Source organism: Siniperca chuatsi, linkage group LG1 (genome assembly GCF_020085105.1).
Source record: "Siniperca chuatsi isolate FFG_IHB_CAS linkage group LG1, ASM2008510v1, whole genome shotgun sequence".
Classification (NCBI taxonomy): domain Eukaryota; kingdom Metazoa; phylum Chordata; class Actinopteri; order Centrarchiformes; family Sinipercidae; genus Siniperca; species Siniperca chuatsi.
Genome location: NC_058042.1, coordinates 15,428,792 through 15,456,092, shown reverse-complemented (window position 1 = coordinate 15,456,092; position 27,301 = coordinate 15,428,792). Strand labels below are relative to the sequence as shown.

Here is a 27,301-nt window from a genome sequence, read left to right as displayed (position 1 = left end):
TAGCTCATTGAACTAATACACTGACACCTACAGGGCAGGGATGTTATATTTAGTCATAAGTAGAACTCTTTTGATTCTGAAACGTCTTGATTCTGAAAACAGTGTCCAGATGACTACGACTGAAACCTTTTCTACGATAGAACACTCCTGGACGAATGAGAGACTACACTGTCTTATTTAGTCATGAGCCAACTGATCCAGATAAAAATTTGATTCACTGTCTTGCTGTACCTGCCAAGGCTCATAAATAGTCGTTTTGGATTTGTATTCCTGCACTCTATAGTTCCAGCAGAAAGCCAATGCTTTTACAACTCCTGGGCAACAAATGTTTGCCCTCTGTCCAAGCTGATCCAAGCAGCTGTTGAAACAAGAGAGAATCTGATCTGAACACAGTTTAAATCTTTTTTTAATCTAATAAATACGTTCTAGATGGTTTTAATCATGCACTCATTATCTCCTGTTTCTTCCAACATTTTTGACCAGTTAGGCTAACATGGAATTCCTGTTATACAGTATATACTGTATATACCATATAGCTTATCCAAAGTGCTTACAATGTACCTCTCATTCACCCATTCACATACAGTCATACACCGATGGCAGAAATCTAAGGTTGTGTCCTGGACACTTTGACACGTGGGATCAAACTGTGATTGGTGGACTGTCTGTCTGGGTATTTGCATATAAAGCAATACGTAGAAAAGTGTAGACTCCTTTCAGATTACTTACAGTACTAATTACAATTTCTTTGAGTGTCTTCAGAAAGCTCACAGAAGCTCTGGTTTCATCAGCCTGTGCAGGCTGCAGAGTGCATCGAGAGGGGTATAAATAACTGTAAGTACAGACACAAGGCTCCATGTAAGATCTCCCCATGAGCACAGTGAGCAGGGCTGGGGTGAGAGGTGAACTTGGACCCATTAATCACAGGCTGCTGCTTTGTGAGTTGAGTGGAAAATTTTGTTTTTACTCAACTTTACTCAAATTTACTCTGCACTCAGAACTGTGCTTAAGTAAAGTTTTGAGGTACTTGTACTTTTCTCAAGTATTTCTATATTATTTTATTTTCATTTCATTTTACTTTGTACCTCTACTCCATTACATTTGTCTGACAGCTATAGTTACAAGCTCTGCAGATTAATATTTTACAAAACATATGATCAACATATGAAATATAATGCATTATTATTGATTAAACAACATTATCTACATTAGGTAAAATAAGCTCCACATTTACAAGCTGCAACATCTAAATGCTACTAACAGGGCCAACAGGGGCCAATAATGCTTGAATAATGCATACTTTTACTTTGAATACTTCATGAACATTATACTGATTTTAATTGTGTACTTCTACTTAATAATTGAGTTTGGGGTTTTTTGCACTGTGGTAGGCTACTACTATTTTCACTTAAGCACATTATTTGATAAGCCTACTTTTTCCACCACTGGTGCAGTGAACGAATATTAGATGTCTTGTACTTACACTATGTAAGTCAATTCAATAGCATTCTCTTTTTCACAAATAAAATAATAAACAAGACGGATGTGCTTATGCATTAGATACAGGTACGGAATCGATAAATAAATCGCTAACTGATCAGGAGAAAACTGAGATGAAAATTATTTGGAACGAAAAGAAAAGCATTCTCTCCTCCCTGCATCTTGTGCGTTTCCTGACCTTAACTCTTTCAAATTGCTGTTATTGATTCGATCAGAAATAAGAAGTAACCGCCCACCTGCTCCGTCGTCATCTCGCCACGTACGATTCAATGCAACTCAACATGATTGGTCCGTTTGACAGACAGCTGAACTGACCACTGCGGTTAACACTACCGCGCGCACAACCTACCGTGCTGACTAGCGAGCTAGCTGCCGACACAACTCCAGCTGAGAGGAAGCAACGGCAGGAAAGTAAAGCAGATGAGGTCCAGGATTCGTAATAAAGTGAGTATACAAGTGGCAGATATCTATGGTGCTCTTTGGTGAAGCTTTTTAACATTACGCTTAGTGTCATGAACATGTAACGTTAGCTGCGCTACTCAGACTGTCAGCATACAACTAGTTTAGGTGTTTGATTCTCATTAGCCAAATCTGTCAGTGGGTGCTAAAGCTAACACCAACAGCTCCCTCTGGATATTATTAGCTGTCCAATAATGTACAACCTATGCAGGCTAGAAGAGCTGTTTGAATAAAAGCAAATGAGGAAGCTGGCCACACAACTATAATTGTACATACAGGGACACGGTAACTGTTTGTCTTCACATACTGTATAGCGTTAATGTAAATAATAGTGTAATGTAAAACTGTTGTAACGTTAATTGTCCTCATTTCCAGATGTGCTGTAGCCGGGCCCTTGTCACCGGATGGGTTCTGCTGCTGTTCCAGCTGCGGTGTTTAGAGGCAGTGCCCATCAGTATGGATAAGACAAAAGTCAAAGAGCCAGAGAAAACACCTGAAGAGCCTCCAGCTAGTGTGGTAAAAAGACACGAGATGAAAATTAATCACAAAGCATAATTCCTGTACTTTTGTATTACAGCCACGGTATGTAGCCCTGAAATCACCCCGCAATTGCACAGATTTAGCAATAGATTAAGAGAGGAGTTGATTCTGTGAATGTCTTCTCATCAACATTTTGATAAATAGATAAATTCTTCTACTTTTGTTTTTTTAACTAAGAACAAATCCCAAATCTTTGCTCATTACAGCTTTTCAAATATGGAGATTTCTTTGTTGTTCTTTTCCTTGTTTTCATTTTACATAGTAAATGCTTAATCAATGTTCATAAATGTATCAGCATAAATTACTTGTTAGTTGCAGCCCTGATGCTATGCAGTTATGTCGCCTTTATCAGCTGCTTCATCTGCAGTTAACAAGAGAGAGTTTGGCAACAGCACCCAGACTAATTTAAATGAGAGATGGCCTGATGTCTCATTGCACTACAATTAAATTACGTAAATCAGACACTCCACTCAAAACTTATGATCCTACAAATCCATTTCATCATCAGTACAACAGCTCCAGATGTTGTAGCTTTGTGAGTGCACAGATTGGAGTCTCTCATTTCTGCCTCAGGAAGGGTTTGTCCATGTTTAATATTGACCTATTGGCTTAACAGAGCTTAAACAAATAGCATGTATATTCTGTTTTGGCGTGAGAATGCATACAAATGCAACTATTTATTGGAGAATAAGTAAATGGTCTTTAACCACAGAACAGCTGCAGCATATGGCAATTTGCAGAAGGCAGTAATACAGTTTATAGAGATTCATGACAAAACCTGTAATTTCTACATCAAACATCTGGACACATGATCGATTATGTTGGTCAGCAGACATGTATCCCATGAAAGCAAAATGATCTGTTACTCACTTACACAGTCTTCAGTATATCAGACTGAAGTGCTGATAATAATATGTTATTATGTAAAGTAAATTTGATTTGTTACATGTTATAGGACACTGGGCTCCACTACGACCGCTACCTCAGGGAAGTCATCGATTTTCTAGAGAAAGATCAACATTTCAGAGAAAAGCTCCACAATACAGACATGGAAGACATCAAGGTATCCTCCTGCTTTTCTCTCTTATCAGCATGGTGGGAAGTTTACCAGCCCAGAATAAACTACTAGTAAATCATTACTCTGACTGGTAAATAATGGGCTTTCACCTGTCCAGGAATATGATAAATCTCCCGGTGAAATCATTTTTGAAATTTTTTTTGAGAAATACTACCAATCCAGCAGTAGATTGTCTTCTTCTTTCTTGGAATTGTGATCCACTGCACCATTCAAGTTTACAGAATACTGAAAACCAAACTTATTGTAGTGAAATGTTGAATTCATTCATTTATTTATTACATGCACTGCTACAATATAAATAACACTAACTTTTGCATCATTCATGTATAATACAGCAAGGTAAGCTGGCCAAAGAGCTGGACTTTGTCAGCCATCATGTCAGAACAAAACTGGATGAGTTGAAGAGGCAGGAGGTAAACCGACTCCGAACTCTTATTAAGGCCAAGCAAGACCTTGAAGGAGGGAATGGTATGTTGTGCAACAACATTTAGATTTAATTTTGATGTATATTTAAAGTAAGATGCCACTTAAATAGTACATTAGAGGTAAATAAAATACAAGGAAAATGCTATGTTATATTTCTATATATGTTTTTATTTATGTCATCATTTACTCCCTGAATAGACATAGCAGTGGACCACCAGGCTCTGCTAAAACAGTTTGAGTACTTGAACCACATGAACCCACATACATTTGAAGTGGATGACCTGGATCGGCTCATCAAATCGGTAAATCTCATTGCTACTTCATTCTATAAAAAATGTTAAATTAAGGACATGTTGACACTGTTCTACTCATTTAAACTGCCATTGGACTTTTTTTAGTAAAGTAATTGGACAGCATACACAAGGAAGATTGAAAGTACACACTTAACAGAAATGTTGTCTTGGCACAGAAGAGTGCTGCAGTAGAGAGACGTTAAAACAGAACTACACAAAACTGCTTTATTTGTAAGCTAACGATAATGGCTTAAGAATGACCACGAGTTTTGTGGATTGTATACAGCTATACATTTTCAACATCCAGGAAGAAAAGGAAGGCAGTTGTAGGTGTAGAGAACAGCAGTGTCATTATGGGAGCCTGCAGGACCGTCTGCAGCTTGTGTCATGTGACGTGCTTTTCATTATGAGTACAAATTGTCAAGATTTTTTTTTAATACAAAAGTGGATAAGTTTAGGCCTGCTCCTTTTACCTCAACTGAGCCTATAATGTTCAGTTATGGTTGACACTGTCTTAGAGGTGTTAATTAATTATATGTTTTAGCATTGAGGTCATAGTTAGTGATGGTGTTGTACTGGACTGCATTATATTGAGGTGTTTCTAATATTCTGCCCCCCTCGTGAATGTAAATAGGGAGGACAAAAAATTTGAAACACCTCTCAATATAATGCAGTCCAGTACAACGCCACCTTTAAATTTAACTATGATTTCAGTAATAAACATATCATTTAATTTACACATGTCCGACAATATCACCAAAAACTGAATATTATGAGCTTTGCAAAGATATGTTATGGCAGGGCTGTTGTATTGAAATGCATTAGATTATACAGGTATACCTAATAAAGTGTCCACTGAGTGTATATTTTACCTACCTCCCAGACATCTATCGGTTCTCATTAATTTTTATTTCAGTCCAAACAAGTTACGTAATGTACAGTAATCCATGACAGTGAACATTTTGTCTGAATTAATTTAGGGCAAAGTTACTGTGCACACAAAGATCTGTTCACTACTATTGAGAGGCTCTGGCAGCCAAAGTTGGAAAAGAAATGTCCTACTTGGTAATCAGAGTGCTTTTATATGTAGCTTTTTTAATAAAGATGTTGCTCTGATGTTCATTTTTGCTATGTAGTTTATTTTTGGGGTGTGCACGATGATAAAGTGACTTTGATGAATTGTTTCAGACACAATGTTCACTATGATGGATTGCCTATCTCCAGTACGTTTGGAGTCTTTACAAGTTGCTTTCATACTAAAATGAAACAACAGAAAATTAATGTAACCTGGGAGGGGTAACAACATTCAGAAATCTCCATAAACAGTACAATATGCTGAATACATGCAGTATAATAAGTTAGTTTAGTTGTTAGTTGGGCTAACAACATGAAAAATGGAATTGCCCCGTAATTATAATGTAGGAAATTGCTTCCCCTGCATCAAGGCCACTAAAGATCTGGAGAACTATGACAAAGAGAGACACGATGAGTTCAAGAAGTATGAAATGATGAAAGAGCACGACAGACGAGAGCACCTGAAAACACTGGACGAGGATGAAAGAAAGAAAGAGGAAGAGCACTATGAGGAGATGAGGAAGAAGCATGCTGACCACCCGAAAGTCAACCACCCGGTAAGTCTGATCTAGGTGCACACACAGGTGACAACATGACACAAAGACATGATGTGTTATGTTTCAGCCAATGAAGAGTAACTATTTCTGTCCCATCTCCTGTTGTGATTTTTTGTCCAGATTTTAAGAGTTTAGTTTCTTCCAGCATCGACGTGAACCAAAATGTTGAAATGTGTTGTTATTTATCCAGTTGTAATTCAAATGTGATTTTGCTTACATGTTGCAGGGTAGCCAGAATCAACTGAAGGAGGTGTGGGAGGAAGCTGATGGTTTGGACCCTGAAGATTTTGACCCTAAGACCTTTTTCAACCTGCACGGTAAGACCTTTACCAACCGGCAACTGTTAAAAGACTGGAGGGATGATGTCCATTTATTCAATGCTACATAATCTATATTGTACAATATGTAATATAATATTAATTATAATAATGTGTAATATGTAATGCAACAGATAATGTTGTATTTGCTCAAGACAGTCTTTTCTTTAAAATGCAGATACCAATGGAGATGGCTTTTTTGATGAACAGGAATTGGAGGCATTGTTCACCAAAGAGGTGAAGCCATGGCATCTGAAAATTTGTAATGTTTCAGTGAATGGTCTTTGCATTGACTGTTGGTCTCTGTGATTTTAGCTGGAAAAAATGTATGACCCCACCAATGAAGAAGATGACATGGTGGAGATGGAGGAAGAGAGGCTACGTATGAGAGAGCATGTTATGAATGAGGTACAGTAAGTTACACTCAGGACCTTGTTTTTTGCATATGCATATAGATAGAGCCCTCCATCTATTATCTAATGCCTTGACTTAAATTATAGCACGTATAATTGATTTCTTTGCATAAAGCTCTTTGCTCCTGTCTTCCTCATAGGTGGATTCTAACAAAGACAGGCTGGTTTCTTTAGATGAGTTCCTGGTTGCCACAAAGAAAAAGGAATTCTTGGAGCCAGATAGCTGGGAGGTGAGACACAATATATTTATCGTGCTGACATTATTTAAGAGTAATGTAATTATAAAAACATTTTGTTAAAAGAAGTAGGACTGTAATAAATGTGTGTTGCTCAGACCCTGGAGCAGAACCAGGCTTACACAGACGAGGAGATGAGGGAGTTTGAGGAGCATCTTGCTCAGCAGGAACAGGACCTCAACCTGAAGGCTGTTGACCTCCAGAAACAGAGAGATGAGCTGGAGAGACAACAGGAGCAGCTTAATGCACAGAAAATTGAGCTGCAACAGGTAAGGAGTGGTACACTGTTATTTTAAATTTTTTAGTTGCAAACAAGGTTTGGTATAGTAGGTTTACTCCAACAGTGATTGTGACAAACTGTTCACATCCAAACCTGATGCTATATGTTTATAAGAAAATAGTAGTTCTGTAGAGGTTTCATCTGAACAAGACACCAAATCTGTGGGTGGAATCTCAGTGTGACAACACTTTCTGACTTAATGGCAATACTTAAGATTTCAGTCCTGTTTGATTTGGCGACACCTAGTTACTGGTGGTAACAGCAAATGCGGTTTAATACTACAGGTCACAGAATTCTGGGGGCAGCAAAACAAACTTTTGTCGTTTTAATTAGAAGAAGCCAGGCAATAATTGGCCTTTTTTCATAATTTTGTGAGCAACCATGATCTGATTTTATGCTGCACACGGCATGAGTCTGCGAACAGCAGGGCACGGTGACAGGTATTTCGAACTGATACGCTGTCAAGAAATGTTGAAAATTACCTTGTCTTGTTTTGTAGATGGCTGTCATTGTCAAGCTCACTGACAAACACATTGCATTTCCTTTGACTACTTCATAATAAAAGTCAACTTGTGTTTCACCAGTTAAATGCTTTTAATGTGAAGCTGCAGCAATATGAAATGTTCGGTTTGCATTAGCAGTAATACAGCATTTTTCCAGAGTTTGTAATACTGCAAATGCAAGGACTGTATAATCTCATCAGTGGGCCATAGGCTCAATCACCATTGTGTTAACTCATTTGGCGATCGATAGTGACTTAACAGACATTTATTTAAATGAAAATCTTTGAGATTGACACTTTAATAAAAATTAATTTTCTGTGTCAATGTTTTATTTAAGCTATCAAATTACTGTGACTATCCACAGTACTGTGTGCACTTTTCAAATATAAAAAAACTGATATGAAACTCCATTGTTGCAGGCAGTTGAGCATATGGAACGGCTGAAATCACAGAAAGTAGAACCCCCTCCAGAGGTTCACGGTGAGTCTCGATTGCACCATTTGTTCATCTTTTGATAGTTGATTGATTGTACAGGCTCTCACCCGAGAATGTAAAACTGCTTCTTTGATACAGTTGAAGGAAATGCTATCCCAGAGCTACATGCAGTTGACAACCAATTGCATCCTGAACAAGAGGCCCAAGCACAAGGGCATCAACCTGCACCTCAAGCTCCTCAAGATACACCTCAGGAACACCATGAACAACAAAATCAAGACCTGGCCCAACATGGTCTCCCCCAGACACACCAGGATCTGCCACCAGGCCACCAAGAAGCTGCACAAGGCCAGCATAACCTGCCATAAGAATGCTGTCAGAACTTGAACCTCCTCAACCAGACTTTTGCAGCACCTGCAATGAGAGTCCTTCCTGAGTATTAGGCCTCTTTAACCAGCATGACTTAGAGGTTTGAAGGACGCTTGAGGTGAAGGAGAGCAGCACAAAAGGAACCCCTGTTGAATGACACCACTGTTTGATAATAACTGTAATCGTTGGATTACATAACGGAATTACAATAGTAAAATGACCGACCATCTTAAAATGTGCATACTTACATTTTCAAGTTGTGTTTGATTACATTAGAAATCATCAAAAATGTTTGGTAATACAATTATACAAAAATATAATTTTGGTCAGCTGTCTTGACCTGCTGTTTGCTGTTCAAAGTACAGAACCTCTACCAATGACTTGCTACTGTCTCCACAACCTGATAGGTTTGATTCAAGAGCCTTTTGGATATGCACAGTGCAGCTGTTGAGGGGGATAATGTGTAAAATGTAATTTTGATTTGATCATTCTGACTTAGATTTTCTGACTTGACTATCAAGATACCCCCAAACATCTTAAAAAAAAAAAATTTGTTTACATGTGTGCGTTTCACTGGACTATAGTAAACATTTTAGAAACTGAATGCAAGAGACATTTTTTTTATATTTTCTATTATAGCATTATACTTGCCTAAAAGTTCAAAAGACACATTATAGCAATTTTAACCAGTATACAGCACAGGAACCATTTCACTTAAAAAGTAAATGTAAGGACTTTTACAAGTCTGACTGGACTACAAGGGTCTGGTCAAATCTTTGTAGAATACACCGTTCCATCATCTCCAGCTGCCACGCTCACTAAATATGATCTTTTAACCAGAAACACCCCCATGAAGCCAGGTTTCTCAGAGTCCTTATACTTTTGTCAAGAAATAATTTTACCAATACTTTTGCTACTTTCGTAATGTTGATTCTGGTTGCTGTCATAACCTGTCAGCTGTTTACCTACCTTGAAACATAGTCAGATTTTCTCAACTGTAGAAAAAATGTGTGCGCTGCCTAAAAAGACATCGGGTACAGGACTACTGGCTATTTTTGGGCCACACTGCAGCTGCTCTCCATTGATTTTGATGTTAAATAAATAAAGGTGCTAGGTTCTTTAAATAAAAATAGGTATGGAATATCCCACCATTCAACAAACATGTTCCCCTACTTCATCACAGCCCTGCAGATGCTTATTATATGGGAGTATTTGGTTACAGTATGGGCGGCCAAATGTGGCCTCTGAAATATTAGATTTGCTTTGGTACACTTAACAGCATGATGGGCATTTTAATTTTGGTCTATTATTCATGCACAAAATGTGTATGTGACATGTTTATTTATGAGTTGATCATAATTGATCGTGATTTTTAATTTGTTTAATAAAACAGTTTTGATGTTAAGAAGCAATTGAGGTGTAGACTTTTCAGTTAGAAATTTTAATCAGAAAAAAGGGCAAAGCTCTGACTCTGATATTACCAGTTTTCTTTTCATTGTCTGATTAATATTGTCTTGGAAGTGTGATATCATGTAAACCTCTGATTTGCATTCAGTTCACATCATTGTATTTGGCACCAAATGTGTATTACTTGGTCCCAATTTGACAAACTTAATCAGCATGGCATATTTTCCCTCAGATTACCAGTTTGGTGTAGGTTGCTGTTTTCATGTAATGTTGTGGTTTCTTCCGGCTGGCAGACTGTGGCCATGGCAAACAGGTGTTGACTTATTGACACTTTTTTAGAAGGCTGCATTTGCGAGTGGTGAAATTACAGGTCTGCCTTATTGTGGTTTACTTTATACAAAATTCAGACATGGAATACATACTGTACTTTTACATACGGTTTTCTTTTTGCGGTGTTTGTTTTCTGTGTGCTAACTGTTCATTTAAGACAATACTGCATCATAATTTGCACAACACGTACAGATGGTGTTTTCCGATCGCTTGCTGCTGGATACAATACAGTCATTTGACAATACTGTACACCTCAGTTCAAGATAATAAAACAGTTATGACCTTTCAGTTTGTGTAATAGATTTGATCACTCAATGATTGACACATCACTCTTACAGTGCAATGTAAAACAGTTAAGTACGGACAATCCATATACAATATATGAATGATTTGAAGCAATGGCACCTTATTTGTTGAAATAGAAAGTTTCAGTATATTCAAAATGTACGTATATAGTAATATGATTTAATTTTAAGCAATGTTTCCCTTACCAAGATTATTCCTAGTCTTTATCTTAAAAGGCATGTGCTATTTATGTGCAGATTTAATTTGCCTGTATGCACACCAAAGCAGGAAAGTACTGTATCAACAGACAGTAATAGAACTTTATTGAAACAGTCTCAACCAATAACATCAGCGTACAAAGAGGTGATGGCGCAAGAGGTGACAGAGGGGTAAAAAAAAACCCAAAAAAAAAACAAATGCCTTTATGAAAATTTTAAGATCAAGAGGGAAAAGTGGCTGACAACACAAGGCAGAAGAAAATCATTCTCATGGAATCAGATCGACAGTGGCAGGGTATTTTTTTGCATTTATTTTGTACAAAAAATAAATTAATGAAATCTTTCAAGTTTACAGGAATATCTATTTGTTGTTTTATATCACACAGACTTGCTGATAATCCTACATGTGATGAAGTTCAGCATTATGTGTTAAAACATTAAGAGGATCTAGACAGACCAAAGCAGGCTGACTCTGATAAGTAGGCCAGGAGTTAAAAAAGTAGGATTACCAATGAGAAACAAAACGTTATAAAAGTGAGCTGGGGCAAACACATTCAAGAATCCTGAATGTTAAATGTGGTGCGACTTGGGGTCCTTAGGATCCTTTAGGATCGCATTGCTTGAGCATTTCCTCGAGACAAACCTCGAGGTCCTTGGGCAGCTCCCCGCTTGTAGTTTTGCTGATATCCCTCCTTGAAGAAACAACAGGGATTTACAATAACTAGCCGTCTTACAAATTTGAAACTGTAAAGAAAATGCACTGAAAAATAGATAATATGTTATCTGAGCTTTTTGGTACATAAAGTGTATTTAAGGTAATAATGAAAAGGAACCCTTACCCGCTGGTAGGCATTATTGGAATAGTCCCGAGACGTGTTAAATTGGGTTTGACCATAACCACCGCTGGGAGCATTTGAAAAAGGAGGGCGATAGCCTTCATATCCCCCTGATGATAAAAGACAATTAAGAGTGGACTTATGTAAATTCAACATGTATTGTGTCATTACAATGAATCACAAAGCCACACGACTATTTTATCTCTTTAAAACATAGTTTGATGCTTGTACCTCTAAATCCATTGGAGGAGCCCCGGTATCCATTCATCATGCCACGGGTGTTCCTGGGTCCACCCCTGGGCACAGTCCTACTGTTGTAAAAGGACTGGCCCGACTGTCCAAACCCTGCGCCTGGAGAAGGCTCTTCATGGCCTCCTGCTGAGGGCATGACCTGGTCTTGGGGCTGGAACCCACTGACAACTGGACAGAAGTAAACAAGACAGAAGATTTTGTAAGTCTATGATGCACTGGTGGGTTTACTTGAGTACACAAAATATTAAATTTTACACACAGTTATTATCCATTATCATAACATCTTGTTCATTAAATATAAAACATATCTAAGAGTTTCGGGTGTTCTATACAAAACATAAAATGCACACAACCTTAAAATTTGTGTAGATTTTTTTCTCTTAATATTTATACTGTCGGGTGAATGTAGAGGTAATGCCAAACAATGTCAACATTGCTTGGTCTAAAGATATGCGACGAGCCAAAGCTCTACCCTCACCTGACTGTAATGTCTCCTGTGGGATGTCAGGCTGGTCTATAGTACTCTCTGACTGGCTGCTAAAGCCCTGTCCATAGCCACCAGGGAACTGGCTGGGCTGCTTCAGAGGATCTGCTTGGCCATCAGTGGCTGGGGGTACAGGTGCATTCATATTAAATACCTGAAGAGGGAAAGAAAAAATTTCTGTACTTCCGTCTGTACCAAAATAACACAATAATTTCTACAGAACGTCTGGGGAGCAAGATGTTCTGTAGGTTTGGGAAATGAGGGGACATGTCAAATTGTCTTTTTAGACGGTGCACCAATAATCAACCAGTTTTTTGCTGCTAGTAATAAGTAGTGTCCTGTCCTTAAAAATTTGATTCACTTTGCTAACCAAACAAGTATGGAACCTGACAGTTTCCAAAAGAATGTATTAAATATGTCCAAACATGTTCACTGTTATATTGTTTAGTTGGACCCAGACAGAAAGCGTACCGCTTGCACTGACTGGAAGGGTGCTGCGTTGACATTGATGCCTCCACTGTGGGAGGGTTTGGAGACAGGTGGGAAGGCAGTGGACAAGGAACACGGGGCGGGGGACTGCTCAGATGACAGAGACATCGAGGCCTGGGGAGGGAGGAAGGAGGAAATTCAGAAGGCAAGGAAATGAGGTTGCGGAGAGTTCAGTGAGAGAGACAGAACCTCTGATTTTTCACCTTAAACTTCCTTCTACCTTATTATCATATTCAAATGAATATCTCCCTGAAATACAGAGTAGATAACATCATGACATTTCAGAGAGCATCACAATTAATCCACATAGTAGCACTTTTAAAAATACGGCCAACATAATACAAGAAATAACCTGTACTACGCTTGTTATTCAATGGATGCACCTCTTTCAGGCAAATCAAAACAACCAAGTCTCACCAATTACTTCCTGAAATGCTTCCACTCTACTTACCTGTGACGATTCCTGTGGTCCAGACACTGCACTTGGTTGATGAAGTCTGGACTCTGAGAGGGCTGTTTGGAAGAAAATAAAAGAAGAGAAGCACTTTAGAAAAACTACTTTACTAACTGGTGTATAACGCTTATAGGATAATATATCCACATCAGAAAACAGTGACCAGACCCTACTCAATAGAATCTGTGAGAGAATCTGTTCAGAGTCAAGGTAAATTAACTGGCGCTCACTCGAAGGGCAGCCCATCTGCTGCACGTCAACAGTCTGCGCAGGCTTCATCGGCTGGGCAGACACAATGGCTGGGTCCAGAGCCTGCCCGTCAAACTCCAACACAGAGTCCTAGGAGAACCGAACAAGAGTAAATGTATTGTTGGGTCATGGATCAAGTTTAGTGGCAGTGCCGTAACAAAGTGAGTTGGGATCAATCACCTGTGTCAGCAAGCCTTTATCCTACTCAAGGCTTTGAAATGAGCTGATGAGAAAATAAGACTGGCTGAGTCAGTATCATCTTTTAAATCACTTCTTAAAATATACTTTTATCTAAAAGCTTATCCTGATCTCATTTTACTTGAATTGTTTTTTTATTATTGACCACCAAGTGAAAGGAGACAAAGACTTCCCTACATGAATCAATTAGGTATCTCAATATGTGAATAACATATTAAGTGTCCATCTCTGAGCAGTAACAGCGCTGAGCTGAACACTACAGTATATGCTGGACCTTTTTTACCTGCATGAAGTTGTATGTCCCTTGCATCTGGGCCATGAGGTCTTGCACAGCCTGTTTTCTGACCACTGGGTCGTTGGCCACAGTGGGAGTGACATGGTTCACAGCAACGGTTGGTTCTGTAGCCAGCTGGGCAGGCGGCTGGTGCTGGAGGGAATTCACCATCTAGTCGACACACAAACGCATGTGACAGGCACATTAGACGCAAATACAAGGTGTTGACAAACATGCATAGTGGCATTAAGGACTGTGGTGATACAGTAGTGCAGCATACCTGAGCCTCCACTGTCCACTCCTCCACTTGGTCTTTGTCTGTACTGCTGTACGTAGTTTCTGGAATGAACTGTCTGTTTACAAACTATAACACAAGAAATATAAAAAATAAAATAAAAAGTAAGACAATGTAATACAACAAAAAGAAGGAAAATAGATTTCAACTGTAAAGTTGTGATTTATTATACAGCATATATAATACTCAGAAATCTCACCTCTGTGGTTTCCACTTCAATTGGCTCTGTGTATTTTTCAGTAGCTGTTCCTTCTGGAGAAATAAGCAAATATGAAGACAGTTTTCTTACTGTGTCAAAGAAATATCTCACACACATATCTGCTAATGTGTTGTCAGTTACCAGGTTCTAATGGCTGCTTCCCCGCCTTAGATTCAGTCACCACAGTCTGCTCCTCTTGTTCCTCTTCCTCCTCGCACGTCCCATTCTGATGAGTTTGTGCTCTGTCAAAGTAACCACTCAGCAGCACTTTGTCCAGAGTGTCCTTCAGTGACTTGTCTGGAACAAAGACAGCGTGACAAGTCAGAAAACAAAAGCATGGATTAATGATACATTAAGTAATTAATTGTGTTTGTGTGGTGGGGGATCAAGGGCCATGAAAATACTTACATGTACTCCCTGCCACGGCCTTGTCTCGGCCTTCAAGCAGCTCCCACAAGTGTAGTGAGGCCCCTTCATATTGGTCAGTCAACCTGCAAGTTACACAACAGGGTAAATATACAATTTGGTAGTATGCTATTGGCCCTCTGTTTCAATATCTGTACTCTCTGAACAGATTGCAGCTGTTCACAGATTATAACCATAATTTATACAACATATTTAAGCAGTGATAATTATATTGTAACCACTGCACATAACTTATGCACGCTTAAATATCAATAGCACTGAAAATCACAGGCACCCTCATACCTGACATCATAGTTCCTATCAGGTCCCACCAGTTTGTAAAACTCATCAAGGGATGTGAGGTCAGCGTCAGTGAGCAAAGGGGAACCAGTGTCATCAGGCCGTTTAAGGTCCTGCCTGACACTGTCATCTCCCAACTGGTCCAGTAAAAATTGAAGCTCCAAAACTGTCTTCAGCCGCCGGTGTTCCATCTCCTCCCGCTGCAGCTGTTCCCGTCTTGCAGACTTCTTCACTGTCTTTTGAACCTAAACACACACGCAACATGTTTTCGGTGCATTTGGTTTCCCAAACAAATCAGAACCCCCATCAAGTTTCATCCTGTACATCACTGCACTGTAAAATCTAAAATGTCAGTGAGCAGGGTCTAACAAGTATTGCTGATCAATGCATATCATTAGGCCTGTCACAATAATTACGTTATCGACTTATCTTACGATATATGGACATGACCTTGATCATTTTTGCTGACCTCGATAATGGCCGTTGTGTTTACATGCATGTTTGTTTACATAAGAATGTCACAGTCAGTAGGTGTGGCGTGTGTGTCACCACACTACAGGGACTTTATGCAAATGAATGCTCTTAAAATGAGAATAATATTGTTTATTGCAATTATTGCTGTGACAATATATCGTCCAACAAAAGTAGGTATTGTGACAGGCCTACATATCACTCTATTATTCTCTAAATGACCTCCACTATTTCAAGACTGATATGCAGCCTCAAGTCTTACCCCTGGAGTATGGTAGCAGGTTGTGGTAACTGTGATATTTGTAAGCAAGATCTCAATATAGTATTTACTCTTAAAAAGACTGGGAACGGAGAAGGAATACAAGGTTTCCTCATGTTTATGCTACTAAATGTTACTAAAGAGCAATGTCATACTGATGAAACCTTTAAAAAGCCTCAAAATCAAATTTGAGGCTTTTGATTAGTCTTACTACTTATTACTCTTTTTAATTGCCTTATGTTGCTTTTACATTTTGTCTTGATGTCTTTTATGTTTTATGTAAAGCACTTTGAATTGCCTTGTTGTTGAAATGTGCTATACATATAAACTTGCCTTAAAATAAATTATAACAACTGATCAGCATGTTATGAAAACAATCGTAACTCAGGACTCACCTCTTGGCCCAATGCCAGGAAGTTCTTCTGCAGTTCTCGAGCAAACTCAAGATTGTTGATGATCTCTTGGTACTTCAACAAGGCCTCCTTCAGGTACATCATGGAAAGAAAATTGAGATTTGTGTAATGAATATTTCTGTTATTATTATTTGTCATTTATTATTATGTAGGTGTGTACAATTTTACTGCATTTATATTGCAGCAGACTGCGATAAAACAAAGCTAATCTGCCATTGTCTTATCTTACCAGCTGATCCTGATTCAGTCTTTCTCCCTTATTCTTCTTTGCCTGGTAGTCATCCAATTTGGACTGTAAGAATATTGAGAAACACGAAATGTGAAATTTGAGTGGAGATAAAACACAAAACAACAGACAGATTAAAAAAAACAAACAAACAGCTTAACAGAAATTGGGGCGAACTCACTGTAGGCATACATCATAAGCACGCGTCGACAGTGTTTCTGTGAGGGTAAGTGAAAGGGAGACAAAAGTTCCGCACTCCAGCTTTAAGTATCAATGTGGTTTTATATTTGATGGTGGATCTAGTCAGAAAAGAGCCATTGTCTTTCAGACACAAGTTATGGCAGTAAGGATAAACTAGGACCAAGACCTAGGTAGGGCTACACCTAACAAAATTTGTTATTTTTTTATTTATCGATTAATGTAACGATTATTTCTTCGATTAGTTGATTAATCTAACGACTAATTTATCGATTATTCTAAAGATGATTTATTATTACTTGATTAATATAACAATTAATTTACCCAAAATAAATATCAAAAACATGTCTCATTAATATTGCAATACTTAATTCAATCATTTTCTTTTAAAAACAAACAAATGTAACAAGAAACAAAGTATGTACTGCAGGGCATTATTCTGAAACAATAATATAAATTTATATATTACCCTATTTCTAGTAGGTTATTATGTTACCATTTTAATTCTACTTAATTCAACACCTTATTTGTTGTGTTTACTCAAACTACTTTAATCTGCTCACCTTGCTTTTCTCTTCAGTTCTCTTTTCTCCAGGCACACGCGCGCGCGCGCGCGCGCGCACACACACACACACAGGCTTGCCTCTTTCTGTGTCTCTCTCCCGGTAGGCTATGTGTCTGCGCTGTTGACTTTTTTCGTCAGCACTGTTTTATAAAGTCGCCAAAATAATAATAATAATTTTACAACTCTCATGATGGATTTTTTCACCCGCGAGTCCGATTTCACAACCGCAGGTGAGCCGTTTGTGGAGGAGGCTTGTTGTTAATGACGTCGCCAATCGAAACCAACGCGGCACCGAATGACATTGGCACTAACAGGTGCACTTACAAGCTTTTACAAAACAACGGCAGAAGTAGACCTACACTAACAGGAGACTCTCTGTGTGTGTTTCTCTGCAGAGCATGTGCGACTGTCAGTAGACCGCACGGGAGAGGCAGAGCGAGGGGAGATTGTGGGCGAAGTTTTAACGCTGCAGCTTCTGCTCCGGGGAATCCATGCTTTGACCGGGTGCAGCCATACTTCATTGCGACGCGTCGACGAGCGATATGCAAATCTACGTATTTCCGATGAATCGTCACAGAAATATGCCGTTCCCGACAATGTCGGTAAAAATGTCATACTTCCGACCTCAAAGCGTTCCAGGTGCACGACGTCAAACGTAAAACACAGGGCTGATCGTGACAAACTGAGGTTTCTTTGGCAGGTGTACACACAACTGAACTCTCAGCAGTGCAGCCTCCTTGCATATATAAACGAAACAGAGGAGGAAACAACGACGCATGAACAGACGCCATTATACATTATTTTACCGCACTTTTATACTCGGAAACGTATCTTCATATTCCATTCACTAGCTTAATACAATACTGTAGTCTAAAAATACATCCCACCCCCCTCCGTGCGCTTTCATGGGTGCCGCCATTGTTATGTGACGTCAGACAACTGCTTCTTCATGAAGTCGGGGTAGATGGATTTGCCCCGAGTTCACAAGTAGGACCTCCGACTTTAAATGGCGTTCCACTGTACTTTTTCTAGTAGGAGGTCGGAAATGTTCGAGATCCGAGCACTAGACCTAGGATTGTAACCAAGACAGACGGAGAGTTGGCTGCTGCCATGTGGATCAAATCGGTAAGACTCTGAGTCTTGAAAATCTGAATCAGAATTTAGTAGTAGTATTTTGAGTGTTAAGTGAAATGAAATAAAGTTTCTGACCAAGCTGCTATGTTTTGTCAGCATAAAAACCAGGGACCGGCTCAGTTCTGTTTACTAATGGGCAGTACCACTCATTAGCATTCAAAACATGTTAAGAGCCCACTTAATAAACCCACTGACCTCACCTACTCTAACCTTTTTCCTCTAACATTCAAAACACTGTAGATGTGTATTTGTGTTCTTCCAAATCACTAAAAGGGATAAATATGCCATATCCTATGCTATGGGAAAAAACAAATGACACATTTTAATTTTTAATGAAGTAGATACCTTTTTCTTTTCCATGTTGCGGACCTTCTTGTCAATAACACCAAGAACCTGCTTCATGGCCTCACAATGACTTCCATTTCCCAGGTCTGGAATGGCAGCCTGGACAGCACTGTTGCCAACCATCGCTGAAGGCATCTATGGGGGAGAAAATGTATTATACACAATAAAAGATTAACATTTTGGAAATGTTTGTGCCTGAATAGAAGGAACAAACACAGGCAAATGTAACTTCAGTCCTAAGCAGAGGCAGAGACTATAAGTCCACCTTTTGTAAGAAGTGCACATGGCATGGACTGCTCTATTCTAAACCTTCAATCATCAATGACAAGGCTAACTAATTAAGGTTATGCACTGCAGTGTATGGACAGCTGATACTTTTTAACAACCAGAGTGAAAATGGAGAAAATTATAGTTTATAGTAAAATTATAGTACAAAAGTATGGTTGTTAAAACAGGGTTCTCATTTGGATATTTATTACTGATACATATACAGACATGTCTAAGTTATTTATATTAGAATGTTAACATTTTTATTACTTTATACGCTGTGTGTTAGGCCAATACAAGGTAACAATGAGATCATCTGATTTTCAGATTAACACAAATCTGTTGGAGCTATGTGTGTGTGTGTGTGTGTGTGTGTGTGTGTGTGTGTGTGTGTGTGGGAGAGGCTAAGGAAACATTAACTAATAAAGCCTTGTTTGCTTCTTAAAAAGCTGTAACGTTAAGTAAATATTGTCAGTAAACAGTATTTACTCTGCTCCCTGGGTCGACTGCCACCTGACGATGAGCTGAGGATTCATATAAATACATCCGACATTGAGGTTACCAAGGATGTTATTATTCACTTCAAGTAGCAATGGTATGTTTTGAACAGTGTTGGAATTGCTTTTACTAACTTAACGTACTTAATGTCGTCTACCATCAGGATACTGACGCTAGACTCAAACCCACAACACTGGGCCCGGGGTGATCGAGCAAATCAGACAGTCTGATTTGGGCTACGGAACGAATAAAACCAATTATGGTTACCCTGAGGCATAACTTAATGTTAGTCGCTAGCGTTAAGTAATTACATGGTTGGGGTTGGATACATGTAAGGATGCTGAACTGAATTGGGAATTTGACAAAGGAAGTTAACACAAGTTAAAATGTCGGCCTTCTAATCAAAGTTTTAAAAACCTTAGCTCCCTTGGCGACACCGGCTAACTTTACTGGCAGATGCTACCAATACGTAATCACGTAATGTCAGTTAACGTTGTAAACTTGTCTTTTTGGCTTCGTTAGCAAGCTAGCCGTTCACTAGTGCAAGGTAAATGTTAGCTAGCTACATCAAATCAATTTAATAAGCGGGCAACACTGGTCCTAATCTCCTTGCCCCATTGTTAGCTGAGAAGCTAACGTGCTCGTTGATATTATGCAGCTATTGTCCCCAGTTAATCGGATTCACTAAATTAACTAAATCAATAAAAACAGTTATTCTAGGTTCATAGAAAAGAAATGTCGTTCCACGACGTTTAGCGTTACAACTGAAAAACAAAGACCACCTCGGGACGCTGCGACAACTCGTTTTGTGCAGTCGTCTCGAGTAAAGATGACTACACACCATTTATTAAACAAATACAAGTTAAACAAACATTTGTTGGTGATGGCATGAATCCCATACCTTTATACTCTTTGTCTTCAAAGAGATTTCCTTTGTCGGATTTAACGTTAGCTCTATAAGAGCAGTCCGTATCTTTTACTTTCAGTGGTATCTTTCTAGGCTCAGGCTCACACCAGCCAATGGATGAATAGCTGCTGCTGAGCTAACGGTAGTGGCTACAAGGACCCCTTTAGCAAACCTCAAGACTGCCTGACAGTAAAATACATATTACAAATGCATAGAGCGGTCATCATCCTTCTGTTAGACCTGATGGTGCTGCACTGGTATTTTCCGTTCCATATCCAACTTTACATTTTCTTTATATTACTCCTTCTCTCTCAGAAATGAACCTTATTAATGTCAATGCGTGTCCTGTACGTTAGGCACGTTTTGTTTTGAATGCTTGTTTTGTTCTCAATAACAGACACACATATGATGCGAGACCAACTGTATGTAAAATAGCAACATTTTAGAAATACTGAGGTCATGATTAAGCGCCCGAAAAGCCCTCACCCCAAAAATGTCAATTTATAAAGAATTACTTAAAAGAAAAAAAAGCCTTCTCCACACTACCAGGAATATATAATAATTGATGATTTTTTTTTTACTGTAGTCAACTTTAAATATATTCAGTCTAAAAATACTGGAATCAGCCTATAAAATACCCACCAAGTGTGCAAAAAAGAAGAAAAAAATATGTAATAGCAAAGAATGAACAGAAGATGGCACAGGTGCCCCATATAATGGAAGGGTATCACCTTTTAGATATGCTGAAAAAACATCTCCAAGCCAAATCTTGTTGCTGCTGTCTCCGATGATCCTCTGATGTGTGTTCAACGTGGTGTTGTTGAAATTTTAAATGGGTTTCTCTTGGTCTTTTCTGTAGTTTCAGTGGGTACAGAGGGTATGAATCAGCAACCATGATGTGCACGGTTGTATTAACTGCTGAAATGAAAGAACTTCAAGCATCAAGTGAAATATAGAAGTGGAACTACAAAGAACAGAGCAGGATTTTCATCAGAGTTTCGGGTAGTATACCAGACTGACTGTCATGACCAGGCTGTACCACATAAATACAACTGAGCCAAAACACAATCCAGTACACATGTACTAACAGTGGTAGTGCTGATTTAATACTCATGTCTTAAAATCAACACTACCAGTGTTTGTACGCGTCAAATCAAAACTTTATATTGGAAAATAAGTTGTTTACAGATTCAAAATGTTCTAATCACTGTGTTATCTTTACAACTATATTTTAATTCCAGTTTTATTCCATTATGGCTGTATAATATAGGAATCAGAAACATATTTATATTTTGAAAGTTCAGATCTCTCACACTGCATCATATGGTAAAATATCAGAATATGAGAGCATCAGTATTATCAAACCTTCAGAGTTTCAGACCTTTTCAATGAACTTTCACACTCAATTTTCACACCTCCTTTATGATCCCTGTGTCTGATCCCGGTGTAGGGCTATCTAGCTCCTCTCTGTGATGTGGGCTGCTGAGTAATGGCCGTGCATCCTTCAGTGCTCCTCTCCTGCAGCACATCTGACTGTATTAAATATGTGTAGAGGATTTATTGGCTGAAAAACCACAAGAGCCCCACAAAAACTTCGGCCCCAGACCACTTGTAGTGCAGCCCAGGCAAGCACAGGAATTCATCTGCAACCCCTCTGGCTTCCCCTTTCTCTATTTCTACTCTCCCTTTCAAACTACGAATCTTTACATGTTTTCCTCCTTTTCTCACACTCTTATTTATCTTAACCATGCCATTATTATTATTATTATTATTATTATTAATTTAAGATGATGTCACCAGAAACACAGAGATGAAATCAGGATATTGGGTGTTTCCAGACCTTTTTTTTTGTGTGTGTGTGTGTGTGTGTGTGTGGGGCTGCTTTTTTCCACTCACATCCTCTCTAGTTGGGCAACATTAATAATTCATGGCCCACATGTGTTACAGACAGATTACAAGCATCTCCACTTAACTACGATCATTATCATTATTACAGCCGGAGAATTTTATTCACCATCTTGCAATTTGTGATTTCATGCGATTTAAGGTTTGATTTTGGAGTGTGGTTCAAGGCTGGATTTGTTTACAATGCAGACCTTTGGGACAAACTATGATGATTAGTATCTCCAGTCCTTCGCATTTCAAAACCAAATGCGCTGTTTTCTCACTGCAGTGCATTTACAAGAACATACCAGTGATGCCTTTGGTGATGTGGGTATTTTCAAAGATGCCACATGACTTATAATGTCCTATGCCACAGAGAGTTGCTGTGAAATGCATTTATGATCACTTGTTTTGTCTGTTTTGTGTGTAGGTTTAAAAGTTGTAATTCACAAGGTGTCACAGCAGCTACAGAGGAGCAGGGTGATCCCACTGGTAATGACCACAGACATCCATCAAGATACACACATCCACCCATATACTGTTTGGCAATGTTCTGATGGTGGATGGCCTCTCTGTATTGTAAATGTACTGTTTGTCATTTATTCTTTCTCATTGACTCATTGAGTCCATTACAACAGGTCTCAGTCCAACCCTATCGTCTTTGTCTCTTTGTCTGTATCTCAAACCTAAAACGAAACACAGTTACACAATTGTGAGAACATCTCATAATGAGCCTTTTGACTCTCTCATTGACCAGAAAACAAACAGATACTCATCCCTGTATAAAAAGATGTAGACCTGTATGTGTTCAAAAATGTTTTCCTCTCATAATCAGGACTACAGTATGATTTTAATGAAGTATCTTCCATAACTTCAAGAGCTCCAAGGAACACATGGCTGTCAGTAGATGGTCATTGTTTATTGTCCACAGCTGGTGTGTCACATGTTATGACAAATGTAAACAGAAGGGAACAAAAGGGAAATGTATTTATTATTAAATTATAATTATGACCAAGAAACAATATATGTATAACAAATAATATATATATAATATAAGTATATTTCTTGCTATATATTTTTTACTTTCAAAGTGAGACTTTTTAAAAACTTGTATCCACAACAACAAAACAAAACTGGTAACTTGTATAACTTATACGTTTCAGGTTTCTCTTCCAAGTTGCAAGTGTTTCCACTTGTGTGCATGTTTAGGTTTTCTTTCCTCACAAGTTCTCAACCTGCATCAGAAAGCCACACAGAAGTCACTGAATTCAGTCAACCCATTAAAGACATCATGGTTTGATATATGTGACAGCTGGTTAAAAAGTGATGATGTTGAGCTTCAATTCAGAACATCTGCTTTGCATATTACATAGTTAGAGAACAGTTTGCATATTTTAAATCTCATTGGTATCAACCAAACCAAAGTGTGTACTTGATATTAATAAATTCAGAACATGGATAAAGGCCAGACCGTAGTAAAAAGTGTGTTTTGGCCAAATACATGTTACGTTTGGCCAAATTATGAGTGAAATGAAAGAAATTATAGGTGAAAGATTATGAGTTTGATAGAAGACACATGTTATCAGCGGCAACATCTCACTGAATTAGACTTACAGTAATTCCAGCAGGTACAAATGTTATTCCCCACTTAATTATACCAAAAACCACACATGTAGGCTACAAATTCTCCAACAATGTAATAAGTAACTGAGGATGCATGCTCAAATATCTTCTCAACCACATTCAACACTCTTTGTTAGTGAAAATACAAACAGCTTTTCAACATAATTTCAATGCAAATCAGTCTGTATAAAGAGTGTATTTACATATTGAAAATATTATTCACATGTGGTAAAAAAAAAGAAGGGTGGGTGCAACATCAATTACAGACTGAATTGTCATTATTTCTTTGTTAGTGTTTTTTTGTCTTGCATGTGTGTTCCCACATAACATACATAACATCTCAACTAAAAAAAAGTTTTTTACCCATACGTATCTGACAGCTGGTTATTCAGCTCATTCAATCAAAATCTCACCTCAAATGACCTTTGAGACCTCAAAAGCATGTTTTATTACCAGAGAATAAAAGTGACATGGTTTCTCACTCACAAACTACTCTTGCTTTCACATATTATAAAACTGAAACATCGCCCATGCAAAGAGTAGTTCAGGCGTTTTTGTTTTGTTGTTGTTAGATGGTCAGATATCACTGTGAGGAATGAAGTCAATGAGAAGGTGGAGGAAAGGTAAACTATGACCTTTGACTTCCTGCTCTGCATTGCGTGACTAGTGTTGGCTCCTGAAGCCCAAACCATAGTACTGGATCAGCGCTAACCTGGTCTGCTCAGTGACAGGAATCCAACACACAAACTGATCTTATCTGAAAGCGTGAAACCAGAGCAGACCTGGCACTTCTGTCCTACAGAGCCTGGCCCAGAGGGCATCATGGGGACTCTTGGGAAGTCAGCTTGGGCATGAAACACCAGCAGAGGTTCACAGACTTTCGACCACCTCTGAAACTAGATGTAGAATAACATCTGTCAGTCATGGACATGGTTAGGGAAGCTCTCCAGTTCCAGCTATATGATTAGTTGAAAATGTCAGAACTTTCACCATTATATAAATTCATGCAGAGATTATTACAAATATAATTTATCAACTGATTTCCTGGGACTAAAATAAGGCTTTCAATTAAATAGAAGGGCTAAAAATGTAATTATGCATGTCATAAGGTTTTTTATGTAACATACAACAGATGTGAAGTTGATAAATATGTCAATTTAAAAAAAAAAAAATCAAGTAGGTCTATAGCTACATATGTATAGTAAGACATACACAGAGGCTACACACAGTTAAAATAGTCAAAGTCAAAATAGGCAGATGCTAGATTTTAGTAGATCCTCACCAGAGATGACAGGAGATGAGTTGAGCTGAAATACATTCTGTGGTTTTTTGTTAAAACTCAATCCATTTTGCTGTAAAGCAGATGGAATGTGTCATGTTTACTCTGCGTTTAGATTCAAATCAATTTGGATGAAAATCGAAACCCAAACTCGGTGCCAAATAACCTCCACTGTTGGTCTGTGTATTTCAAAGTTATGGAAGACTTTTGGACTTCCACTGTTACCTCGGGTGAAATCTATCCCTGCTGAAAAACCAAAACAAAAGCGATGTGGAGATAATAATACAGCATGCTTCATCCAAGCAAGTCAAACTAGAAACATACTTGGATGTAGGTCTGACTGTGAAGATGGTATCAACCACCAACTCTGAATGGATACAAAAATGTCTGACTTCCTTGAATATTAGCTCAAATTAAACAGTTTGTGTTGCAACAGTAGAAATTCAGTCTATCAAATCTTAAGTTAGAACTTTCAGGAACAGAACTTTAACTTTAAGGTCAGGAAAATGAAAGCTCTAATAAACAGCGTTTCAATAGCAGCAGCTTAAATCTAATGTCTGTATAAATAAAAGGGCAGGCAGACCAGAAGGACCTGTACAGAAAAAGCCCACTCAACTGGCCTGGAAACACAGTGCCTAAATGAGAAATGTAATGCACGTTAATCATATGCCAAGTCAGAGCTTAAACAAACAAGTGCAAACCTGGACAATGACAAATGCATGACTGTTTTAAATGAGTGTGCACAGAGTTCTGATATATGCATGATTGTTTCCTGTAAGCATTCATGCAACATCAAGACACACATGCGGTTGATGTCTGGTTTACATCCTCGACAAAAGTCTCTCTCATGACTGCTCTGTATCCCAGAATTCCCTGTGCTTCTGGTGAGATGTTTGCACAGAAAGAGAGAGTATCTGGACCCTGTCAGCATTTCCCAAAAGAGGTCAATTATAGAGACTGACTTAATTAGATCAGCTTTGATTGCTATTTCAAATGACGGGAATAACATGAAGCTGTGTGTCTGTCATTCCCACCCATCTCTCGCTGTCGTAGTGCCATTGGAGTGCTGTGTACAATTCTGTCCAGCTCCATGTATGTCATGTCTGGAGCTGAGTGAGTGAGTGGGCGTTGTTGCGGTGATGAAGGGCGGACGTGGCAGGTGCTCTGCAGATGATCTGGGGTCAGACTCTGGATTGAGCCTGAAGAGCTTTTAAGGAAAGGCAGGCTTTTGACATTATGCACCAGACATCTGTCACAGTATGTGGCTTTATACAGAGCAACCAGCACCTTTATTATGTCAACCACAGACGTGCGCGTGCACACACACACACTCACACACACTGGCACATCCATTTAAGAAGAGTACCAGAAGCACAACAAGTACACCACAGTGACCAGGACCGAGTTTAGTCATCCAGAGTTCCACAACAGGTCTCCATTTGTGTTACATGTGTGTGTACAGGAGGTCATGTGTTTTTGACCTGTTGGTATACGTCATGCTATGTCTTGCTGTTTATACTTTGCATGTGTGTATTTACACATGTCATGCATGGTAAGAAAAAAGGCACACTTTTAGTGATCTTACAAAAGCATTTCAAACCACATAACTCCCATTATTTAATCACTGAATGTCATTTTAATGTTTAAGTGCTCACAGCATGGGTTTGAGTCCCAAGCATCAAGATTAGGGTGGGAAACAACCTTCCTGTGCAAATATATTGGTATTTATTGTGTGATGTGATACAACAGTAATTATGTATTATTTTAAAATGTATTATTTTTACTGAATGATATTTCATGTAAAAATGTTTTAGTGTTGATACAGTTAAACTGTGTATTTTAAATTACTGTGGCATTCTTACTGACTCATTCCATCAACTTTCCAAGACTATTAAAATTGTAAATGTAAAATAACCACTTATTCTAAAACCTGTTTTTAAAGAAATAAATAGAGGTCATGTTATTATGTCTTGTATTTTGCCTCAAGTATTGTGAAGAAATAAATGATCATTTACATAATAAAGTTCTTGTTAATTCATATGTATGAAAAATAAACAGGAAAAGTAAAATAGTTTCT

The 27,301-nt window shown here is 38.4% G+C and overlaps 2 protein-coding genes across 2 annotated transcripts; one reads left to right on the top strand and one right to left on the bottom strand.

The window, feature by feature from the left end:
* The first annotated feature begins 1,785 nt into the window (after window positions 1-1,785).
* nucb2a (nucleobindin 2a) lies at window positions 1,786-10,505 on the top strand. The gene is made up of 13 exons (XM_044193550.1): window positions 1,786-1,944; window positions 2,335-2,475; window positions 3,455-3,562; window positions 3,913-4,045; window positions 4,202-4,305; window positions 5,742-5,927; window positions 6,154-6,244; window positions 6,423-6,481; window positions 6,560-6,652; window positions 6,798-6,887; window positions 6,992-7,162; window positions 8,096-8,156; window positions 8,250-10,505. The coding sequence occupies exons 1-13, from the start codon at window positions 1,921-1,923 to the stop codon at window positions 8,477-8,479; spliced, it is 1,491 nt and encodes a 496-aa protein (XP_044049485.1). The 5' UTR covers window positions 1,786-1,920; the 3' UTR covers window positions 8,480-10,505.
* Window positions 10,506-10,802: 297 nt separating this feature from the next.
* caprin1a (cell cycle associated protein 1a) lies at window positions 10,803-20,590 on the bottom strand. The gene is made up of 17 exons (XM_044193537.1): window positions 20,433-20,590; window positions 18,767-18,901; window positions 16,528-16,590; window positions 16,281-16,367; window positions 15,159-15,400; window positions 14,859-14,941; window positions 14,592-14,747; window positions 14,451-14,503; window positions 14,237-14,320; window positions 13,966-14,127; window positions 13,466-13,574; window positions 13,233-13,294; window positions 12,764-12,895; window positions 12,287-12,446; window positions 11,788-11,976; window positions 11,560-11,666; window positions 10,803-11,412 (listed from the first exon to the last, which is right to left on the bottom strand). Exons 2-17 carry the CDS (start codon window positions 18,899-18,901, stop codon window positions 11,326-11,328), a joined length of 1,911 nt encoding a protein of 636 aa, XP_044049472.1. The 5' UTR covers window positions 20,433-20,590; the 3' UTR covers window positions 10,803-11,325.
* Between the last annotated feature and the right edge of the window lie 6,711 nt (window positions 20,591-27,301).

Bases quoted from the DNA above. Each gene is read 5' to 3' on its own strand.
- caprin1a (XM_044193537.1), bottom strand. From the start codon at position 18,901: ATGCCTTCAGCGATGGTTGGCAACAGTGCTGTCCAGGCTGCCATTCCA. The intron at 16,591-18,766 runs GTATCTACTTCA...ATATTCTTACAG, and splicing joins GCAACATGGAAAAGAAAAAG to TCCAAATTGGATGACTACCA. The intron at 14,321-14,450 runs GTGAGATTTCTG...CTTGTGTTATAG, and splicing joins TTGAAGTGGAAACCACAGAG to TTTGTAAACAGACAGTTCAT.
- nucb2a (XM_044193550.1), top strand. From the start codon at position 1,921: ATGAGGTCCAGGATTCGTAATAAA. The intron at 6,482-6,559 runs GTGAAGCCATGG...CTGTGATTTTAG, and splicing joins AGGCATTGTTCACCAAAGAG to CTGGAAAAAATGTATGACCC. The intron at 6,653-6,797 runs GTACAGTAAGTT...TCTTCCTCATAG, and splicing joins GAGAGCATGTTATGAATGAG to GTGGATTCTAACAAAGACAG.